This window comes from Paramisgurnus dabryanus, chromosome 1 (genome assembly GCF_030506205.2).
Source record: "Paramisgurnus dabryanus chromosome 1, PD_genome_1.1, whole genome shotgun sequence".
Taxonomy (NCBI): domain Eukaryota; kingdom Metazoa; phylum Chordata; class Actinopteri; order Cypriniformes; family Cobitidae; genus Paramisgurnus; species Paramisgurnus dabryanus.
Window position 1 is genome coordinate 8039562 of NC_133337.1, and position 17478 is coordinate 8057039.

Sequence of the window (17478 nt, forward strand, 5' to 3'; positions counted from 1 at the left end):
TCTAAAAGACTGCATCGTTTAAAATGAAAAAAAATATTGACGTATGTTATTTTTAGAGCAGTTTTTGTGAAGGTGTCATTTTGTGGCCTTAGGAACACTTAAGGAAGTTTTTTAAAGGAACTCTTGAGGGTTAATATCGGTATCGGCCAGTTGTTGTCTGTTTAAATCGCTATCGGCCCAAAAAATCCTATCGGTGCATCCCTAATAGCAGTATATTAGTATAGCAGTATATATAGCCATGCAAGGCACCAGCCAGCTCATCGGGACCAGCTGGGGTTAGGTGTCTTGCTCAAGGACACCTCAACACTTGGTCCAGTGGAGCCGGGGATTGAACCACCAACCTTCCGGTTTGTAGACAACCTACATGAACCACTAGGCCACTGCCGCCCCAAGTATATTTCATAGATTCAAATGTCAAAAATATTACATTGAGAGAACAATATACATTTTGCTTAGGTGTTAAACTCATTCACGCATTCAAGTTTGTGTCCATTACATTTTCGGGCCCTGCTGTGGCGATTAGATGTTTTGCATAGCTGAATTCTTCTGTGGTCTTAAAAGGAAAATGCTTGGATTTGTAATCACCTGCCTACAACCTCTGGAAAATCAAGGAGACACTCTCACATCATTTCTCCGCACTTTTGGTCTGGGAACACTGGCAAAAAATTTTTTTACACTAAAAATGTCAATATAAGTGCAATACGGGATTTGATTGTTTGACTGATAATCAATTAATCTGTCATCTATATTTACCTGGGCAATATTTTGTGCAGTACTTCTGTAGTGCCCAAGTGTAAAAAATTGTATACACCATTCTTCTTTAAATTATTACTCCTGCCCCAGTGATAGCTAGGGTATACTGTATTTACACTACCCCCATGCACAGGCGGTCACTCAGATTTGAATTTAGAACGTCTTGGTTTGTGTGCATTGCAATGCTAAGCCCTCCTGTATCTGCTTGTGTGCATTGCTGAGCCCTCCTGTGTTGATTTGTACAAATTGTGTTGTCCGGCCCTCTAGTGGCAGATTGTTTGCATTGCATTGAGTCCTCCTGTTGCTTTTTGCAATGCAATGCAAGGTTGGACCCTCCAGTGGCACATTGTTTGCATTTCATTCTTGGGTCCTCCTGATGCTTTTATGTGTGCAATGCACTGTCTGACCATCTTGTGACTGTTTGTGTGCATTGGTGACCTGTATGACCTGTATGGTGATTTGTATGAATTGTATGGTCGTGCCTGTATGTGGTGGTTTGTGGCCATTACATTGTTGGCTCCCCCTGTTGCTTTTTTGTGTGCAAATGCATTGCTGGGCCCTCCAGTGGCAGATTGTGTGCATTGCATTGTTGGGCCCTCCTGTGACTATTTGTGTGCATTGGCAAATGCTTTTGACTTATAAGACTAACATAGTAACATACCTTGTGTGTCGCTAGCACTCTGCTACATCAGTTGATAATGTGACATAATCATTATAATGTGAAACAAATAACGTTAATGTGAATAATGTGAAAATATATTTTTTGTCACTCCACTCCAGAGGATATCTATTTGTCTCAAATCTCCCCATACCCAAAAAGACAAAATGACAAAAGACAAAAAGTAAACAATGTCACTTTACTGTCTCCACACATGCAGTCAAACAGCACAATCATTTCATAATGATCACATCTGAATATGTTGCAAAGGTGGCAAAATCCTCTGGATTGCCGGAGTACTTTCCCGTGCTGTACGTTTACCTCAGCCTGCCCCCGACCTTCCCCTTTCCACGACCTTTGGCACTGCAAGTAAACAATAACAAAATGCAATCTATTTAAATCTGACTCATGTAACATCTAATATTTTCACAATTTACACTGAAAAAAATGATTCATTGAATTTAATCAATTTTTTTAAGGTAAGTGGTTGCAATCAATTTATTTAAGCTACATTTAAACAAAAAATTTATATTTCATTTTACGTTACTAATCTTTTTTGTTTAAATGTAGCTTAAATAAATTGATTGCTACCACTTACCTTAAAAAATTGATTAAATTCAATGAATCATTTTTTTCAGTTTAGGTGATGATTATTTATAATAAAAAATAGCACTTTTAAACTAGCTCATTTCCCTTGTTCAGGTGTTGGTTTGTATTTAATGAAGTGAAATTAAAACAAATGACTGTTAGCAGAATAGCAGATGTCACGTGCAGGTTACACATGCAAACATACACGACCTGTCAAATGATCTCAAGGTTTATGCATATGTTTTTGCACACAAATATATACATTTATACAAATGACTTTTAAGATGTAAAATAAGTATTTGGTGTCCCCAGAGTATGTATGTGAAGTTTAAGCTTAAAATATAGATAATTTATTATAACATGTTAAAATTACCACCTTATAGGTAAAATTGAGAAAAAATGTGCCGTTTTGGGGTGTGTCCTTTAAAATGTAAATGAGCTGATGAAATGAAAACACTTTTTGCTATAATGGTAGTTTGTTGAAATTGAAGCTGCCAATAATTTTTTCTCTCTCTCTGCACTAAATGGCAGTGGCGTGGTTGGATAGTGCAGATTAAGGGGCGGCATTATTATAATAAGTTCTCTTCTGACATCACAAGGGGAGCCGAATTTCAATTACCTATTTTTCACATGCTTGCAGAGAATGCTTTACATAAACCAAGTTACTAGGTTGTTCATTTTCACATTTTCTGGGTTGATAGAAACACTGGGGACCCAAGCACTTAAACATGGAAAAAGTCAGATTTGCATTATATGTCCACTTTAATATTTTATATATCTTGTCAGATAAAATCAAACAAAGTAGCCCTAAGTTCTCGCCCTAGAGAGAAAGTCCTTTAATTTTGTTATAAATGCATCCCAGCGTGCACATAATGACATTTGTGTTTGATTATTTTGATGACTCTATACAATTTTTCTGCATAAATGTAAAAATATAAATTAGTACATTTTTCCCAACCTTTTGACAAGTCGCGTACATACAAACACAACAATTTAAGATGCTGAATGGTTTTCACTGAATGGTTTTCAGTTCTTACCCTTTCACTGTCCTGCTGGAAAAAACAGCACCAGCAAGACCAGCATATGTTGTGTTTGGTGCTGGTTTGCTAGTGAACAGCAGCTAAACCAGCACCAAACCAGCACCCGCTAAACCAGCACCAAACCAGCACTAGCACCAGCACAAACACCATCTAAACCTGCACCAAACCAGAATATGTTGTGTTTTGGTGCTGGTATGCTGGTGACCACTAGCTAAACCAGCATCAAATCAGCATAGACCAGCATAATTCCTGTGCTGGTCCATGCTGGTTTGATGCTGTTTTTTTCAGCAGGGTGGCCCTACAGATTTCATCTCCAGAGGCACAATATATATATATTTTAAACTTACCAATTCATTGTAGTCTTTCTCATATGCAATCAATATAATTGTATGTGTAAATATATTTGTAGTACATTTATCATCAAGTCTTGTGGACCACTTCAGGGATGCATGGACCTCAGCATGTTGCCAAGGTCCAATATGGTTAACAGTACGGTAGAAACTGAAGGAGACACTTAAACTGGTCCTATTAGGATTAAGGGTAAAGATCCTAAAATTTTCCCCGTTTGTCTCTAGGATTAAGCCGGACTACATGCTGAGCTCGCTCCTGTGAAAACCTTACAGTTTCATCAGGCCTATAGGTTTTTAAAAAAGCAGGGGTCTGTCAAACAGACTTGTTTACTAAAATAATTGTTCGTCTTGGTCTGCCTGACAGGACAATCAAACTTTTCTCTGCTTCTTTCATCTTAGTTAACCTAAAGACCTTTGAAACCAGGGGAAAGTGACCAGTGTGGCTCAGTTTACTTACCTCTGGTGATCGTGGACCCTAGCGAGTAGCTGAGTGATCTGTAAGGGACAAACAGGGAAGCCTTGCTAAGCAGAGACGACAACACATAACACAGCAGGATGGAAACCTGAGGATGTGCAGACGTCCCAGTGCCTGTTTAGACCTATGAGCACCTGCCTTCACCCAAGCTGGCAATCGATCAAGAGCCCAGACCCGAGACTCATCTGACCGACAATAGACTTACTGACAGCAGGCTACACAACAGTGAGGTTTCACAACCAGTTACTTACAACTTCTGCTGTTCAGTGATTCGGGCCTGGAGAACATTCATCTGGAAGCAAGCCACAGTTTTAGACAGGCATGCCATGGATGCCTGTGTTTACAGCTCCAAAAGTGGGAACTAATTTACTGCTACTACTGGAACTATTACAGGCAAACTCCATTGTACTTTTTTATATTAAAAAAATGGTATGATCTGTGACTTGTGGTTGGAGGAGAAGATTTGATAAACAGGACTTGGTGACACCAGCCACAAACCAAAAGTCGTTTCAGAGGTAGAGCAAATACTTACAATTAAATTTCTTTAGAATAACCAATAAATATTTTTTTTAAAAGTAATGATTTCCTGTAAAGTAAAATGAATTGTGATAAATGTTACAAAATTAAAATGTATTTGTTGCATTTGTTTGTATTTTATATTAACAAGTCAACCAACCCGATGGGAAAGCACAGGTTTTTTATTGGGGTTGGTGATGAATGTGTCTGTCTCATAATCAGGCACTTAAATGATTGTGTTAAAAACGTCAAATGCTTACGTCATATTTCTGTCTCTTCAGTTTCTCGCCGAGGTCGAACTTCTCAGCCTCCAGCTGCATCATCCATTGCCAGAGCTCATTGGCCTTTTCTCTGCGGGAACCAATCAGAAGGTTCCTCAGTCGCTATTTTAAAATGCTGGAATCAAATTTTGTGTAAATTAAAGCATCCAGTTTACTTCAGTTTATCTTCAGACAGATGATCAACGTTGAGTGGCTTCCTCCTCTCCGCCAAGATCTTCCTCTTCTTCTCTCTCTCCGTCTGTTTCTTTGCCCCTTTGCGGCCCTCTCCCTGTAAGATGATTGATAGGGTTTGATACAGGGATGTTGTAAATTATGGATGTTGTAAGTTATATCAAGTTATGGCTCTTGATATTCACATGCTATTAATTTACGATTTTTGAGATAGTTTGAGATAGTTCGGCTGGTTAAGATAACTCAGTAAACTTCCGCCTTTAGTACCAAATGTTACATTCTACAATTTTCCTCTGAAATCCGTTCTTTCAGACCTTTTGCTGTATTCCTCCATACTGGTGCGTCATGTTGGTAAGAGCTTTCTTCTTCTTGGCATCTTCATCCAGTTTTTTTCTCTGTTCCTCTTGTTCTCTTCTCTCTTTCTCCTCCTGTAGAGATGCATTAGTGTTAGCTCCTCATTACAACTTATCATGGCATTGTCGAAGTTTCCATTTGGCTAAAAGAAGTGTCACTCACGGCCAGACGAGCTTGTCTCTCTTTCTCTTTATCCGCACGGATTCTCTGCTGCTCTGCCCTCTCTGTACGACGCTTCTCCTGCATCCCAAATGAAAACCATCAAAGGTCATGCATAAAAGGACCTGGCTGACATTTTTTGCCAGTCAATGCCCGAATGCTTAATATATACTGACAGATCTTTATATCCATAATGTTAGGAGTGTCTCTCAAAGCAAACATGTGTAAAGATGAACGTATGTGGGACTCACAATTCTGTTGACCAGAGCAATCAGTTCCTCTTCATCTTTCTTCCTCTGGATGAAATGAGCTTCGATCAGAGACTGCAGCTCAGTTAAATCCTTCTCCTGACGCTTTCTGTGGATGTCCTGTTACATACAAACACAAAAAATTATCATCATAAAAACACACAGACTATTTTCACAAAAAACCTAACACATATTATCTGTATGCACAGAATGTCTGTATGCACTACTACATTTTCCAAGATGTGCCCACAATGCAATGCATGACCTTGTACTTTTTCAGTGTAATATGGGTCAAAGACAAAACAAGCTCCTAATAACGCATAAAAAATGCTTTAAAAATGAATACAATGCATATTTTTGAGGAACAATGTGGTTAAACTGTTTAGTTTATTAAATATCATTTCTGTACATTTTAATGACCTTTTCCACAATATTTTTGATATCCCCACACTGTAAAAAATACTTTGCTGCCTTAAATTTTTTTGTTGAATCAACTCGGATTTACAAGTCATTTCAACTTACTATTATTTATCTTGACTAGAGATGAGTTGTTATAACTACAGGTGAGTTGTTATAACTTATAAAGTTAAGTTTACTATTCTCAACTATATTTTATAAGTTGTGACAACTAATTTCTGTTGACATGACTTGTAAATCTGAGTTGATTCAACAAAAAATTTTAAGGCAGCAAAGTATTTTTTACATGTAACATTTGAGAACTACACTGTAAAAAGTGAAAGCTGCTCTACTTAAACACACACAGTTAAAAAATTTGCAGCATTATTGTCATATCAACACATATTTTTATGTTACTTTAACTTGAAAAATTAAAACTTGAATTCATAAATTAAGTTGAATTGACTTGCAAAACCAAGTTGTTCAGAGTAATTTTTGTAACACAATTGGTAACACTTAAAATGGAAGTTTTATAAACTCAAAGGTTCTCACCTAAAATATTTAAAGGGGTCATATTATGAGATTTTTTTAAGATGTAAAAAATATTTGGTTTTAGCTCAACATACACCACTGATAACTAATAAAAGCATGTTAAAATTGCTAATTTTTAGGCCTTAGCAAAAGTGTGCCGTTTCTGGGTGTGACTTTTAAAATGCAAATGACCGGATGAAGTGCAAACACTGATAACAATGATGGTGGTTTGTTGTAATTGAAACTCAATTGTGCTGTCAAGACCTTCTTTTTTCCCTCTTACTCTCTGCACTAAATGGCAGTGCTGTGGTTGGATAGTACAGATAAAGGGGGCGGTATTATTATTATTAAATTCGCCTTGCTACCTACCTACCTCACAAAACAGGCAAAATCTGAACGACCTAATTTTTCAAATGCTTGCAGTAAATGGCTTACCCAAACAAAGTTACTGGGTTGATCTTTATCACATTTTCTAGGTTGATAGAAGCACTGGGGACCCAACTATAACACTTAAACATGGAAAAAGTCTGATTTTCACCTTATGACCCCTTTAAACATTTTCAACTTAAATTTTTTAACTTCAAAAGTTAAAAAAACTTAAAATCTTTAGGTGTTACCAAAGTAAATCCTACTTTTACTTCATAGTGTATACATTTAAGAACAATAATTCTTACAAAATAACAATAACAGACAGCTTGCATTTATTAAAACTAAAATTATTAGTTAAATTATTAGCTCATTAAAATTACTTAAACTTAATGCTTGTTTTATTTCTTAGGGGCATTCATAGCGGTTGCACCCTTTGACTTTCTGGTTGCATCACCTGACCTCTGCAATAAATTGACTTCTAATTGGATGCCAGTATAAGCTTTTGCCAGTTACAATGATTGTACCACATGACAGAGAAAGTTTACCAGCCTACCCATTACATTAAAGTGACTATTTCTCAGTAGTTGAGAAACTTTTCGTTCAGCCATAAAGACCACTTGTGGTTCACTAGATGATGTGATTTTATGTTTACTGTTTACTTGTTAAGAAAGGTTTTGAACATAAAATAATTCCAAAGTATCTTATTTTTATTTTTTAATAATGTAAACAGCAAAAATGCGTTAGTATTATTAAAAAATTTGAAAATGTATTTTACCTAAATAGGTTTTATAAAGTGACATGCATAAATGTATCTAGGTATTTTTATAGTACATAAAGCCCCTGGACACAAAAATATGCTCAGATCGACATGATGTCAAAAAACAAGGAAGTGATGTTATACAAATCCAAAATATAAATCTCAGTTTACTCACATCAAAGTCCACCTTGTCTCCCTCAGGAATCTTTGGAGCACTAATGTTGGGCATGAACCTGTAACAATGGTAAATTGTATATGAATACACTGCCTTGTGTATGAATACATGGATGTAAATACATGGACTTTAACAAAACAAAAGCAGTGAATATGTGAACGTACTTTGGCTTTGGTTTCAACTCATCTGGGGAGAGAAATGTAGGAAGCCATCAGCACAAACATACCAAGAACAGCACTTTCACAATCAATGATATTGTTTGTCTATATCATTACCTGCGGCCTCCTCTTCAGCAGGGGCTTCTGTCATATGATAGTAGATGCAGGAATGGAAAATGGCATAATTACATCTTAAGTACATCAACATTTATTCAATCAAATCATTTCAGTAAGCTGGAAAATTTGGGAGCACGCAATCCTGTTTTGGCTTTTTACTTGAGGTTTTAAACTGTTTGCATGGTAACAGTCCCAAAATATTGTTGCTGGAAGCCAATGCACAGTGGAATGTGACGACCCAATGTTCTGACAGACCTTATCCTCACACATGCAATACAAATAAGCACATTTATTGAAGTCGAGCATGCAAACTATAAATATGATGTCTCTTCCCTCCTGAAGAGACATCATGCCGTTTAAAAAAACATTTACTTTTAACCGCCATCAAATGATGAGAAATAATGGAAATGAGCTATATATCATGAAGATGTTTGGCAGGAGGTTAACGCAATGAATGAAATTGATGGTGATGGCCACCCAGTTTCACTAAAACAACACATGCTATTATACAGCATGAAACAACCAGATGCAAAGCTTTGTCTTGCCCTGCACATCTTACCACAAATCAGCTGCAAAGTGCCAAAAATGAGTTGCATATTGAATGTAAAAAAAAACAATACTGAAAGAATAATAACTCAAAGGTAGTACATAACAATAATGTAAAGCTATGAAAAGCTTTACCTTCAGTTTCAGGTTCTGGCTCCTCTGTATAGATGAGATAGTTATTAGTTGTTATAGTATTTACATACTTTTACCGACATAAATCAGGAATTTAGAAAAAATAATATAAAAACCATTTTAACAAAATTAATTGGGGGAATGTTACCTTCCACCTCAGGGGCTGGTTCTAGTGTGGAAATATATAAAACAAAATATTAACTAGCGAATGAAAAATTATGTTAAGAAGAATATAAATAATCATAGGTAGCCTAAATAATTGCTAAATATTGATGATTTACCTTCTTCTGGTGGAGGCTGCACTATTAAAAAGAATCAATGGATGACAAAAGTGTGAGGAAAATGTTTCATGCAATACCTACTTTAGTCATATATGATAAATGTGATAAAAAACCTCCTTTATTCAATTAGTTAAATTAGCTAAAGTGTAAAATCACTGAAACAATAAAAATAAATGCACGGGTGCACACTCTTAGAATGGATGTGTAAAAACAACACATTAATAACACAACTTGTGTTTTATTTTAACACAAAATCAACACAAAACAACACATTTTGGGCTCTATCATACACCCGGCGCAATGCAGCGCAATGCGCGACGCAAGTGTCTTTTGCTAGTTTCAACCCGGCGCAATTATCATTTTCACGTTTAGCGCCACGTTGTTTAAATAGCAAATGCATTTCTGATCTAAAAATGAGGTGTGTTCAGGCGCATTGATGGCGCGTTGATATTTTGAGGCAACTATAATAGACGACGCGCAATATGTTTTTTGTTATTTAATGAGCGTGTTAGAAATATGCGCCTATAAACGAGAGGACAACGTGGGTTTGCTTATCACACACATCGATGCGCAGCAGCACAAAAAAGCTTTTAAATATGAAAAATTAAAGCATTAAAATGTAAAAGATTATTATTGAGTCTCTTGGACATAAATGAGGACCAATTATGAGACTTTAGAAGGCACAAAGAGCTGCTTCACCTGCAGCCTGGAAAGTAAATAAATGCTTTGCTTTAAACAAATGCATCTGTTTTTAAATAATTTTTTTTAAATGCTACCTCATGGATTTATTGTATATGATGACTCTGTACCTGTGGATATGGTGAGATGAGAAATTTTTTAAGTAATGCTTTAAAAAAACTCATGCCGCTGTCTGAGTGCTGAAACGTGCGGAGAGCCGTTTGTAAATTCTTTATCTCTTGTTGTTACAAATAAAGTATTTTTAGAGTACAAACCTTTTCTTACATACATGTAAATTATTTTTTGATGATATTGGATAGCCATACATTTACACCAATTAAAAGCCTGCTATTTTTACTTCCATGACTAAAAGAAAAACGGTTTTAAAGGTTTTAACAAAAAATACAATTTCAATACAAGTAAAAAACAACACAATTATTTAACATTAATCTTAAACTGGGGATCTTCTTCCTCCGTTTAGTTTTTCAGTTTACAAAGTCCGTCATCTAAATAGGGATTAGACATAGCGCCAGTGCAACTGGCTTTTAAAGGGGATGAGAGATAAGACTCTCATTGGATTATTGCACGTTACGCCCAAAACACTCCCATTACTCATTAGGAGAATAGGACCAACCCTTTTCGACCGTGCGCTTGGCGCACAAACCGTTTTTCCCATCCTTAAATTAGCAAAAGTGGATTCGGACACGCCCATTTAGACCATGCACTGTGCGCTTTAGACAATGCGCTTAGATCGTTAAAATAGGGCCCAATGTGTTAAAATTACACATTAAAAGCTTAACACAAAAAGATGTGTAAAAATTAACACATCCTTTCTAAGAGTGTATCAATTAATAAAAGTTAATATATTAAAATAAATCTTAAATATTTACCTTCAACTTCTGAAGGAGAGGAAATTGAACGAATATAAAAGAATTAAGGAAAAAAGTAAATAACTTATAGGAATAAGTGAATAAACTCTTAAGTATCTACATGCATGTCACATGTTTTTATCACTAATCTACAGTCTAAAGGGAGAAACTGGGCTTTCCAATCAACCATTCATTCATTTAATCGATTATTATTTTAATTCATTATTTACTAAATCTAAATCGTGTAACTAAATCAAATGTTTAATTCATTATGTAGCCAAGTTAATTTAAAATTAAAATGCATGCAGGTTAAGGCATAAGAAACTTGGTTTTACCTTCTTCTTCGACTTCCTCCTCTATAGTGTGAACATAGCAATGATTAGTAGCAAATATTACAAAGTATTCATCATTATCAAGCTGCTGAATCAAGTTAAGACAATTCATTTGTTGTGCACATATCATTTTTGTCAGAACATTGAGATCAACCCAACAGCTTAAAATGGGAAAAATGTAACACGCACATGTAACTGATGTAGCAAGCTCCCTTACTTAAAAAAACCTTATGTTGCTTAGCAACCACAAACAAAGTGCAGTTATAAAATATATTTTTTTGTACTAAAGATAAATTAGAAATGTATACTAATATGAAATAAAATAAACATAATAATAATAATAAACTGAATATGTCATTGTCAAATTTGACAGGGCTTCACTAAAGTCCATACCTTACAGTGATTTAACTTAGTGTTTTATCACATCATTGCTGTATTTAATTTCAAGTTTATTCAAATGCCTAAAATTAAACAAATATGTCTTTCATATATGTTATAGATCCCTAATGTAAATTAATCTATTAAGGCAAAAATTTAGGATAGTTCATCCAAAGATGAAAATTCTGTCATCATATACTCTCTCTCGTGTTTTTACCATCCCATATAAATTTCTTTGTTCTGATGAACACAAAGGAAAATATTTTGAGGAATGTTCGTTCGTGAGCCCCATTCACTTAGCAGGAAAACAGAATACCATGAAAAAGAATGAGGCTTATGAATGGTTTAGTTACGAACATTCCTCAAAATAACTTTATTCGTGTTCATCAGAACCAAGAAATGTATACAGGTTCATAACAACATGAGAGTGAGTAAAAGATGACACAATTTTCATTTTGGGGGAACTATCCCTTTTATGTGGGGGGGGGGGGGGGGGTTGACATCTGAGACAATATGAAATGGATCTGAGTATTACTCCCCATAACAACTTATGTAATTCAATTCCACAGTCATTCTGAACATGCACAGAACCTTAAGTAAAGCAATCTCAATGTAAAATAGTGCATGCGCTCTTCACATGCTCCTTGCTTTATAAAAGCATATTAAGATTAGTGCATGAAATAGACTGCTGGTGATGCTTTAGTAATCTCATAATGGCTTACCTTCCCTAAATAAGCACAAGATGGGGAGAAAAAATAAAGAAGAAAAACAAAGATGAATAGATAACTTTGGGTTGAAGTTTGTAAGATTAATAAAGGGTATGATTAGATATGGAAGACAACATTTGAAATAGCATACTACAACTATGTGAAATGTGCACAGTATGCAAACAAAGCATCCCACAATGCAATGCACACGAATCAACCTCACATTTGAATCTAAACTGATTCATTTACACAAACATAATTGAACTATGCATTGCCAAGTTAACTACAATATTCATGCGCAACCTGAGCACAAATGTAATGTATCACTTGGTATTTTGTTGAAAATAGTAGACAGTGTACAGTTTACCCTGCACAGTATTTAGTAAGTAGTATACTAGTATTCAGTTCTGAACAGTTCAGCCATAAAAAGATTAGTCAAATGTCATGAGGTCATACGTACTGCACTTCTTCCTCTCCGATGTCCTCTGTGTCAGCCATGACTATCTGAAACCTGGTAAATAAATTGATCCTGCTTATGAGTTTAGATGTTTTTCCAAGTTGGTAAACGCTAAGCATTTACTAATGTAAACAGAAAAACAAGAGAGGTTGATGTGGTCTATGTGACCCAGTCTTTGAAATGTACTTTTTTGTGATTTATTGTTTATAAAATCATATAAAGAGCATTCTGTAAAAATATTACCTTGATATTTTCAATATTGACTGAGAAAGATCATATCAAAGATTGAAATGAATGACTGAAATTCAACTTTGATGCATCAAATCTTATAAAGAGACTTAAGCCTAGATTACACGAACATTTCAAAATCTGATCTTCCTTATTCTGTTTCTGTATGTTGAACTTTAGCCAGTGAAGACTTGAAATTTTTTACACACTGTAAAATATTATATCAAATGTTACTTTACCTTAACAAATTAAGTTTAACAATTTCAACTTGTTTTTGTAAGTTATGTCAACTTATGACAAGGTTGAATTGCTCATTTTTTATAGTGAATAAATAAAAAGTAAAGATGTTCTCAAGGCTAAACGCGTCCACCAGGATACAAACTGTCACACTTAAAACATGTAATGAATGAGTGGAGGTGGCTATTGTTGCCAATAATAAAGATTGGTTGGGAACAGGTGTTGCATGCTTTTCCAAACAATGAACTTGGCTGATCTCCTCCAGGCCTGCCACTCATTCAGCATTTAAATCAAGACCACATGTGTCCTTGTCATCTATTTTTGAAACTCACATTGTTTGTGCTGGTTATTGTTCCATGCACAGCACCTATTAACTTTGAAAATCCAAATTGGTGTGCTTTATTTCGCCATTTGATTATTTTGAAATGAATTTGTACACCTAAGCTGTACTTTAGATCTATTTATCGAGCAAAACATTTAACAAAAAATATCCCAATTTGTGGTTACGCTGCAGGACACCTGTGTGAAGTTGAGAAGTGACTCCATTGCGTCAATTGGTTAAAGTTATAGCAAACATGTTTAAAAAAGTGAATTTAGTTTTAATACAAAGTGTTGTTTTAGACCGCTGTTTGTTTTTTGTATTTCTTTCTGATGTCATGAAATTATTTTATCCAAATATTTTATCCAAATGTTAAAGTTAGTTTCGCTTTTCAGCAGATAAATCATTACAAATTTTGCATATATACAGCAGTCAGCTTTATGGCTTTTGAGGTCTTTACCCTTATTTCTGCAAAGGTACTCGACCTAATGGCTCATTAACAAGAGATCAACTTGGATAAAGTTTCATTTTAACTCCAATCCTTGTGATAATGATGCAAAATGCACCAAGTCTTTGCAGCAGATTAACCGCCTCAATGTGTTTTTTTAGGTTAATAACCAAGAGCCACTTTTACTCCAACTAAAAGGTTGAGTGTGGCAGGAATGTTGCTGTTGATACTCTCTGTATTAAGCCGCATTAAGCGAAAAAGCCAAAGCACGCAAACCAGCAGTCCCTCTGGCGAAGAAGATGAGCGTTACGTTGCCATTGGTATGAAGGGTTCAATCATCAGATCCGAAATTCTTCACATTATAAAGAAACTATACATAAGTCTGAATTTCTTTCAGTGATTTCATCCAAAGATATTAGTAACTAAGTCATTTGTACACATTAACAAAATGGTTACAGAGTTCATCAGCGTGAGTCCCTTACCTGAGATGTCACCAAGAAGACAGAACGAGAAATGGGATCTTATCTGGAGGGTCCAGGCACCAGACAGTTTCAAACTAACCCCAAAGCTCACCTAATACAGTCCTGCCAGATCATGTGAGATCAGAGCTTAGCTCTGATTGGCTGGTTGAACTGAGACTATTGTTAGGTAAGGCAGAGCATGAAACCTTAACTTCATCACAGTGTTTTCATGGATCTCTTTATTGTGGTTGCTGAGACATGATATATGGTTCACACATTTGTTTCGTATGAAACTGTTGGCTACAATAAGTCGTAGATTTAACAAGGTTACTGGAATTAAAGGTGGTGCGACTTGCATAGTGTTATTCAGAAACAATACATAAGTGTTTACGAAAATGATTGTCAAAAATACAAGCAGAATACAGAATCGTCGAACATTTAGAAACATGAACGTCAACTTGAGTCGTCAGAAATGAATAATCTTTATCTGACGGAAGTGTCAGAAGTGATACATATGTAAATCGTTTAAATGAGGACAACAAATAACAAATGCTATATAAGTGGTCAACATTACAATTTTAGATGAACTGACTGCAACACAGATAGCAGACAGTCAAAAAAAAAAGTAATTCACAAAATGTGAATTGGGCTTAAATTTGACCTTTCTCTGTTGAAAAGACCAAAGCTGCTGGTCACAAATATGTCATGTTCTGGTCAACCAGCTATGCTTCACCAAGGATAAGTGGGTACACCAGCAAGCACTAACCAAGCAAAAACAACATGTCAAATCATGCTGGGTCTTTTCAGCAGGGTTTGCATTAGTGACCGAAAGTCTTAGTTGACTGTGCATTATATGCAAATATGTAAAATCAAATATATGATTTAGGCCAAAAAGTGCACGTTCCCTTTGTTCAGATTTCTAATTAACAGTTGCTAACTGCCTTTGTGAATACAGACACATAGTTATTAACACTTTAAGAAAGATGGTCACAAAGAAACTTTAGACCAGTGTATCCAAGAGTAAAAAAAGCTAATAATTGATAATGGTAAGACTATAATGGTCTTCTGCTGAATTAAAACTCGCTTCGATATAAAATAATATTGAGCGCAAAAGCAAAGACACAATCTTGTATCAAGCAGTAAAATATATAGTTAATTACAAAAACGTACACTATGTGCTAACATATATTATTAAGAGCATTTAAAAAAGTGTCGCTACGACAAAAAAAGTACAAAATACAGCTACTCTACGGGTGCTCATATTCTGTCTGAAACAGGCGAATATGAAATGCAATGTGAAGCTTTGCTTTAGTTATAAATTAACAGGTGAAAAGGTGTGACTAACTGAGTTTTGACAAAACAAATGCTTTTGGAATGTTGTTACTCCTTGTTCTTCTAAGCAAGGAATCTTGGAATGTTCAGAGATGGCTGCTTTTTATAATATTGTCATCTAAACAATAGTGTCAAATCTTTACAGCCTAAATTTCATATCAAAGGACGTCGCGTGCAAAGGCACGTCATTAAAGTGGGTGCAAGACGTAGGACTGTGAAAACAGTGATAAAATATATACTTTTCTTTCTCTTTTATACGGTAACTACTCGCATAAACATTCCTGGGCAGTATAAAATGCTTGTATTTTTTGGTATTAGGTTTTAAAAAGAAATGTTGTGCATTGTCTTGGTCCCTGCCTCTCTGGCATCGTTGAAGGGTTAATGGCCCATTCCTGTAAAGAAAAATAGAATTACAAAATTACTAAAACTCCTTACTGCATAAAGTACTAAACATGTGAACATCATAGTCTATGGCAAGGGGGTCACAAATATGTATAATCGAAATGTGATGAAAAACAATTTATACGGTTTTTTTATTTTCCTTGTCATTTGTTAATGAAATGTAAGTTTATAATACTTTATCTAAGGGATAAAATATAGGCAGCAAATAAGCCCTGACAGTGTGATCAGTTTGATCGTAAACAATTGTGAAAATATAAATGAAAGTGAATTGAAAATGTCATCTTGTATCAAACTTATGCCTCTACATTATCCTGCTTATAACACAGACAGATATTTACCTCATGTGCCATCTGTTATAAGTTGCAGGTGGTTGTTATCTGGGAAAAACATAACTTGGAATGTTGCGACTAGCCAATCAGAATCAAGCACTTAAGACTGCTGTGTAGTAAATATACTTTATAATACCCTGGTATATCATATCAACATAATTGTCATTGTTTGGACTAAACCTTGGTCTATGGTATTGTTATTAAGTAATTTTTTAAATATAGTATCTATAATATATTATATTATAATATTTGTTTGTGAATACCTAAAGCCAAAGGTATACTAGGGCCATCCACATTTTCGTCATTAGGAGGGTCTTATGCGCGCAGCCCAAAATTTGAGACAGCGTGGACAGTACGCGTACAACAGTGCATGCGCGTGAAAATATTAAAGTCGCAATGAAAAGTAAAATAAAAAACTGTAATTTGTTTTGTAATATTGTGATATTTTTTACAAATGATTTATCTGTGAGCTTCATTCATTTTTAAAAATTCATGTTGCCCTCATAATCTTTAATCAAAAATGCAAATCTCCTCCCCTCCTAAAAACGATCTCTCTTTACTTCTGGTCATAATTTATGGCAGGTGGGCGGGGTCCGGGAGAATATCGCTGCGATTAGCAATTAACAACACGACCCAACTTCAAATGATCCAATCAGATCTCGATGGACAAATTCAAATCCAGCCCTGCCTTATTTCAGTTCACAGGCCGGTTTTACTCGGATACACGTCACCACGGGGAAAATAAGGCAATTGATACTTCCGTTTCATTGCGACATTAAGATAGGACACTCCACTACAAACAATAGACAGCGTTTCACACACCAATGTCTTTTCTTTTTTACTCCTTTCAAGAACAGAAAGCGGTGGAGCATTTCTGTCACCATAATGTTTGATTCCTGTTCTTTTGAATGGTGGCTTTTCTTCATCTATCCAACATTTTTTAAAGTACTGTAAATGTCACGAATCAGTGCTGCCCTGACGGCCTGGTAGAGTAATAATTTGAAAAAGAAATCATTTGTATTGGGTACATGTCGAACACGTGGGCGCGTGCGTGCCAGATGCGGAAAAAATATACTCGGGCCTTTATCTGGCAACACTTTACAATAAGCTTGTATTTGTTAATGCTAGTTAATGGCAACACAATTGTTTATGTTAGTTCATTGTACATTAACTGTAAAATAAAAATGTCTTAGTAAATGCTGAAATTAGCATGAACTAAGATTAATAATTGCTGTAGAAGTCATGT

The 17478-nt window shown here is 35.3% G+C and overlaps 2 protein-coding genes across 11 annotated transcripts in view; both read right to left on the bottom strand.

The window, feature by feature from the left end:
- Positions 1 to 1596: 1596 nt before the first annotated feature.
- tnnt2e (troponin T2e, cardiac) lies at positions 1597 to 12517 on the bottom strand. Of its 6 annotated transcripts, none has more exons than XM_065255330.2 (14): positions 10938 to 11061; positions 9056 to 9076; positions 8923 to 8943; positions 8778 to 8801; positions 8097 to 8123; positions 7986 to 8007; positions 7822 to 7879; positions 5597 to 5713; positions 5349 to 5426; positions 5147 to 5260; positions 4817 to 4929; positions 4641 to 4731; positions 3847 to 3884; positions 1597 to 1774 (listed from the first exon to the last, which is right to left on the bottom strand). In XM_065255330.2, exons 1-14 carry the CDS (start codon positions 11044 to 11046, stop codon positions 1729 to 1731), a joined length of 879 nt encoding a protein of 292 aa, XP_065111402.1. In that variant the 5' UTR covers positions 11047 to 11061; the 3' UTR covers positions 1597 to 1728. The 6 variants fall into 6 exon arrangements, with proteins under 6 accessions (XP_065111402.1, XP_065111401.1, XP_065111405.1 ...); XM_065255329.2 differs by lacking the exon at positions 3847 to 3884 and adding an exon at positions 4116 to 4156; XM_065255333.2 differs by lacking the exons at positions 3847 to 3884; positions 10938 to 11061 and adding exons at positions 4116 to 4156; positions 10624 to 10631.
- Positions 12518 to 14390: 1873 nt separating this feature from the next.
- Positions 14391 to 17478, bottom strand: part of cald1a (caldesmon 1a) — a 65184-nt gene continuing 62096 nt past the window's right edge. For all 5 annotated transcript variants that reach the window (XR_012337755.1, XR_012337752.1, XM_065265884.2 and 2 more), the window contains one exon: positions 14391 to 15893. Coding sequence is in view for 2 of the 5 variants with exons in the window: in XM_065265884.2 (XP_065121956.1) it covers positions 15880 to 15893 (14 nt within the window). In the remaining 3 variants the exon portion in view is untranslated. The remainder of the gene's footprint in view (positions 15894 to 17478) is intronic.

Coding starts and splice junctions, on each gene's coding strand:
- tnnt2e (XM_065255329.2), bottom strand. CDS start 11,046: ATGAATTGTCTTAACTTGATTCAGCAGCTTGATAATGATGAATACTTT. Junction 8,802..8,922: donor ACCAGCCCCTGAGGTGGAAG/GTAACATTCCCC, acceptor TCATCTATACAG/AGGAGCCAGAACCTGAAACT. Junction 8,124..8,777: donor GCCAGAACCTGAAACTGAAG/GTAAAGCTTTTC, acceptor ATCATATGACAG/AAGCCCCTGCTGAAGAGGAG.